This window comes from Diabrotica undecimpunctata, chromosome 5 (genome assembly GCF_040954645.1).
Source record: "Diabrotica undecimpunctata isolate CICGRU chromosome 5, icDiaUnde3, whole genome shotgun sequence".
NCBI classification, from domain to species: Eukaryota; Metazoa; Arthropoda; class Insecta; order Coleoptera; family Chrysomelidae; genus Diabrotica; species Diabrotica undecimpunctata.
Window position 1 is genome coordinate 72,048,687 of NC_092807.1, and position 5,267 is coordinate 72,053,953.

The 5,267-nt window shown below is 38.0% G+C and overlaps 1 protein-coding gene across 1 annotated transcript; it reads right to left on the bottom strand.

Annotated features, from left to right (window-relative positions):
• Positions 1-487: 487 nt before the first annotated feature.
• Positions 488-4,938, bottom strand: LOC140442263 (uncharacterized). Its single transcript, XM_072533339.1, has 3 exons — positions 4,257-4,938; positions 2,375-3,609; positions 488-1,813 (listed from the first exon to the last, which is right to left on the bottom strand). Exons 1-3 carry the CDS (start codon positions 4,936-4,938, stop codon positions 488-490), a joined length of 3,243 nt encoding a protein of 1,080 aa, XP_072389440.1.
• Between the last annotated feature and the right edge of the window lie 329 nt (positions 4,939-5,267).

A 5,267-nucleotide genomic window follows, 5' to 3' on the forward strand; every position in this document is an offset into this window, starting at 1 on the left:
ACTCGTGCCAATGACCAGTAGAGAGGAGGGAGATTATCTTCTTTAACTAACACAAGGTAATTGGGTTCTAAATTTTTGAATGGGAGAAACCATTTTGGACGATTCTGAAGTCGATTCAGATAATCAGTCGACCACCTTTTCCAAAAAAGTTGCTGGAGCTTAGAGAGATTTTGCCAGATGCTAAGTCTATTTTCCGGGATAGATGTATACTCCTGGTCGGGTAGCGAGGTGAGAGACCTTCCAATTAGGAAGTGACCAGAGGTAAGATATGTGAAATCGGAGGGATCATTAGAGAGGGCACAAATGGGCCGAGAATTAAGTACGGCTTCAATTTGGGTAAGCACGGTACTGAATTCCTCGAATGTAATTTTGAGATTGCCCAACAATCTATAGATATGATATTTAGCGCTCTTTATAGCGCTCTCCCAGAGTCCTCCATGATGAGGAGATCGGGGTGGTATTGTTTTCCACCGAATTTGGGAGGAGGCTAAAAATGCCTGAATAGAAGAGTTAGATCCTTATTTTTCAAGAAATTATATAGTTTGAATAACTGATTTTTAGCCCCAAGAAAGCTTGTCGCATTATCAGAGAATATAGTCTGAAGGAGACCTCTTCGACTGATAAAGCGCTTGAGAGTAAGAAGAAACGCTTCTGATGTGAGCCCACTGCCTAATTCTATATGAACCGCACGTGTGGACATACAGACAAATAGAGCTATGTATGACTTTATCAAGGGACTTTTACGAAGTTTAGAGGCCTTTATTAGAAAGGGACCACCAAAATCCAAACCTACATGAGCAAAAACTTGAGCAGAGCATAAGCGTTCCTTAGGTAAATCAGACATGATTTGAGCTAAGGGTTTGGCATTAAACTTGAAACAAACATGACATTCGTGGACTATCCTCTTAATCTCCCGTAGACCATTCAAGGGCCAATATCTAAGGCGAACTTGAGAGAGAGTATTCTGAGGACCTGCATGATAGAGCCTAAGATGTTCTTTTTTGAGAATTAGACGAACAACATGATTTTTCGAGGGGAGGAGGAGAGGATATTTTTGATCAAAGGTAACTTCGGAATACCTAAGACGTCCACCTACACGGAGCATTTCATTTTTGTCAAGAAAAGGAGCAAATTGTAAGAGAGACTTATTAGAAATAATCTTATTGCCTTTGAGATCAGCAATTTCTGAGGAGAAACTTGAGTTTTGCAATAATTTTATAATTTTCATTTCGGCATTTTGAAGTTCAGATACTTCAAGTGAACCGGATAATTTTTGAGTGTCAGACTTTGCGTTATTACCAAATTTGAGTACATAAGCTATAGTCCTTACATATTTCGTGAAACTGGAGAACCTTTCAGAAAGCATGACAAAGAAATCAAATTGAGCACTTCGAGTGTGAAGAACAACTTTTCTTTCTTCAGGTAATTTATTAGAATTAAACTTCGGACTATATTCAGACAAATTTAGGTCAAATGTTTGCAAAAACTGAGGACCGTGAAACCAAAGAGTGGAGTTGAGTATGTTAGAGGGCATCATTCCTCTGGAGAGGATGTCAGCAGGGTTGTCTTTAGACTTTACGTGTCTCCAATGAGAGTGAGAAGAATTTTCTTGAATTTGAGATACCCTGTTGGCGACAAATTGATTCCATTTGGAGTGATGTGATCTGAGCCATGACAAAACTATCTCAGAATCGCTCCACATGTTTATAGAGGTAATAGAGGGCAATTTATCCTTTATGATATCAACTACCTTTGTGGTGAGCTTGCTAGCCAATAAAGCACCCATAAGTTCCAGCCTTGGAAGCGTTATGGTCTTTAAAGGAGCAATACGACTTTTCGAAGCAATGGGAGAGCACGAGACATTGTTTGATTTGTAGATAACCCGTATATAACAACAAGCAGCATATGCTTTCAAACTTGCGTCAGAAAAAGAGTGAATTTCAATAGAAGAGATTTCACGACATTAGAAAAGACATCTGGGTATGCTTATGTCTTTGAGAGCAGCGAGATCAGTTATAAACTTCAACCATTCATTTAAAATATTTGAATCCACGGAGTCATTCCAATTAATTTTAGAAATCCAAATTTTTTGCATAATAATTTTAGCAAGAACAGTTACGGGATTAATGAGCCCTTGTGGATCAAAAATTTGAGCGATAATAGAGAGTACTTCCCTTTTTGTGTAATTATCTTTTATTGATAATTGAGGTACAGAAATTGAAAATGTATCAATACTGGGATTCCAACAGAGACCTAAAACCTTATTAGAAGCATTCTCTGGTGAAATAACATAGGCAGAGTTTGTAGAGAGACTAGAAACATTTTCCAAAAACATTTTTGAATTAGAGCACCATTTATGAAGAGAAATGCATGCCTTGTTGAGTAGGTCAGTTATCTCATTATGAGCCTTAAGAAGAGTTTGCGTGTCATTGGCCCCATATAGAATGTCATCTACATAGCAGCCTGTTAAGAGAGCATCGGAGGCCAATGGGTAGTTGTTTTGATGAGTTTTAGCTAATTCCATCAAACAACGAGTACTTTGAAAGCTTGCGCTTTTTGTTCCATAAGTTACGGTTTGAAGCTCAAGACATTCGAAGTCCTGTTCTGGAGAATCCCGCCAGAGGATATTCTGCAGGAATGTGTGATCAGGATGAATTTGTACCTGCCTGTACATTTTTTGTATGTCGGAAGTGAAGACATAGGTATACAATCTAAACCGAAGGAGAATGTCGAAAAGTTCAGGCTGAAGAGTTTTTCCTTTCAACAGGATGTCATTAAGAGAATAGCCACTGGAACTTTTCATGGAGCCATCAAAAACCACCCGTAATTTGGTAGTTAATGATTCTTCTTTTATGACAGAGTGATGAGGTAAAAAGTATTTATTATCTAAGTGCACATTTGTGAGAGAAAGAGGAACCTTTTTGGCATGTCCAAGAGAAACATATTCATTGATGAATGCTTTATATTGAGAGTATACATTTTCGTGTTTTAAGAGTTTATTTTCTAAACTAATAAACCTTTTCCTAGCCATATTGTAAGAATTGCCCAGCATTTTATGTGCTGTTTCAGAAATGAGAGGAAGCTTTACCTGAAACCGACCAGAAGGTAGAATTTGAGTTGTTTCAGTGAATATTTGTTCAGCCAGATCCTCAGAGGAGGAGATTTTAACAGAGGGGGTCACTTCTTCGACTTCGAAGAATTGTCGAATTATATTATCGAGCTTATCTTCCTCAGATGTGGACTGGACAAATAAAGAGACATTTGACTGTGTAGGGGACAACTGTGAGTGATAAATTCCTTTGTGAAGTGCGTAAGGAGGTAAAGAACCAAACATAATATACCCTAAGTGTGTGTTCTGGAGAACAGGGAGTCCTTTACCTAAACGTATTAAACCATCCGATAACAACTCGCTATATATGTCACTGGCAAGAAGAAGATCTATATTTCCAGGGACAGAGTAGGTGGGATCTGCGAGAGTGACTGTAGAGGGGATATTAAATTTACTTCTGTTTATGGATACCTGAGGGAGTCTACAAGTTATGTTGTCTAAAATAGCACAGGAGATTTTGAAACCATTATACAGAGATGGTAGAGATTTGTAACCTTTTGCTGTAAGGAGAGAGATTTAATTTTTGAACCAAATCTTTAGAGACAAATGACGACTGAGATCCACTATCTAAAATACATCTAGCGTGTATGGGTACGCCATGCTTTGAATAAATAGTGACTAGAGCGGTTGCCAGCAGAACATCCTGCTTTATTGACAGAGCAGAGAGAGAAGTCATCACATTTGAGACCTGAGAGGTTTAAGATTCAGAGAGAGAGAGAGAGAGAATTACTTGGACCGGCTAACCATCAGACCAAGTGTACATTGCGAGAGGTTGCGTGATTTTGGCTTTGAAAAGATCTACTAGAAGAAGAGCTATTTTCATGGTCATTGTGCAGAAGTGTATGATGCCTTTTCTTGCATATACCACATAAACGTTGAGACGAACAATTTTGAGAAAAGTGTTTAGTTCCTAAACAGTTGCGACATGGTTTGTTTTCATTAACAAATTTATACTTATCCTGTAAGAAAAGATTAGCAAATTTTGTGCATGCATAAATAGTGTGTGTAGCATTATTACAAAATACGCATGTTTTAAAGTACGAGTTAGTTTTATTATTTGCCGAAGAGAAGAGAACCGTTTTAGAGTTTGTTTTAATAACTTTTTTATCGTTATTATCTGAGGAGTTTAACTTTTCCATATTGTTACACTTTTTTTCTAAAAAATCAAAGAATTGATTTAGCGTGGGAATATCTTTTGACCCTAACTCGTATTCGAAAGACCCGTGCGTGGTAAAGTCCACTTTTTGCAAAAATATTTCTATTAATAAGAGATCCCAATGCTCGATGGGTACATTCATATTTTTTAGCGCGAGTAAGGTCTGTTTTGCGGTGACCAAAAATTCACGTAAGGCCTTTGCATTAGTTTTGACTAAGGATGGAACTTTCAAAAGACGCTGTATGTGCAAACTAATTACGCGCGATTTGTTTTCGTAGCGATGTCGAAGAGTGTCTAACGCGATTTGGAAGTTTTCTTCTAAAACTTGGATGTTTTCTACCAACTGGAGAGGTTCGTTGCGTAGAAAAGATTTGAGATAAACACAACGCTGGACGTTGTTGAGTTTTGGGTTGTTGATAATTAACGTCTCGAAGAGCTGATAGAATGCACTCCATTCTGAGAAGCATCCTGAGAAGGTTTGAATTTTAATTTCGGGAAGAGTCACTTTAGCACTAGCTAAACGTGGAGAAGTGGAACTGGACTGGTGTGAAAGAGGTTGGAGCATCTCCATTCTATGTTGAAGACCTGCCAGAGTTGAGAAGTACTTTTCTTCAATTTCTTTCCTATCGCGTTCTTCAGTGTTTGCTTCGTCCAGTTCCTCAATCTGATCCATGAGGTCATCATATTTGGCGTAACAATTCGTTAATTCAGTACGACGGAGTTGAAACTGCAAGGGATCCGTTTCTTGAGCAGAGTTATCCCTTAACCAATTAGAGATACGAGAGATTTTTTATTTCAACGGTTTGCGTTGTTTCTTCAATTGATCCATTGCGGTTAGAGATGTATCGAAAGCTTTGCGAGATATTTATCTATGAGAGATACACGAGAAATAAAAAATTTTAGAGTCTAAAACACAGCTTAGTCCACCCCGTATAATAAACAAGAGTCTCAGAAAATAATGTCTGTACGAATCCTGCGAAATATAAACTCGTCCTGTATACT

Bases quoted from the DNA above. Each gene is read 5' to 3' on its own strand.
- LOC140442263 (XM_072533339.1), bottom strand. From the start codon at position 4,938: ATGGATCAGATTGAGGAACTGGACGAAGCAAACACTGAAGAACGCGAT. The intron at 3,610-4,256 runs GTAACAATATGG...CTCTCCTTACAG, and splicing joins TGATTTTTTAGAAAAAAAGT to CAAAAGGTTACAAATCTCTA. The intron at 1,814-2,374 runs GCATGCATTTCT...GCTCCTTTAAAG, and splicing joins TAACTGACCTACTCAACAAG to ACCATAACGCTTCCAAGGCT.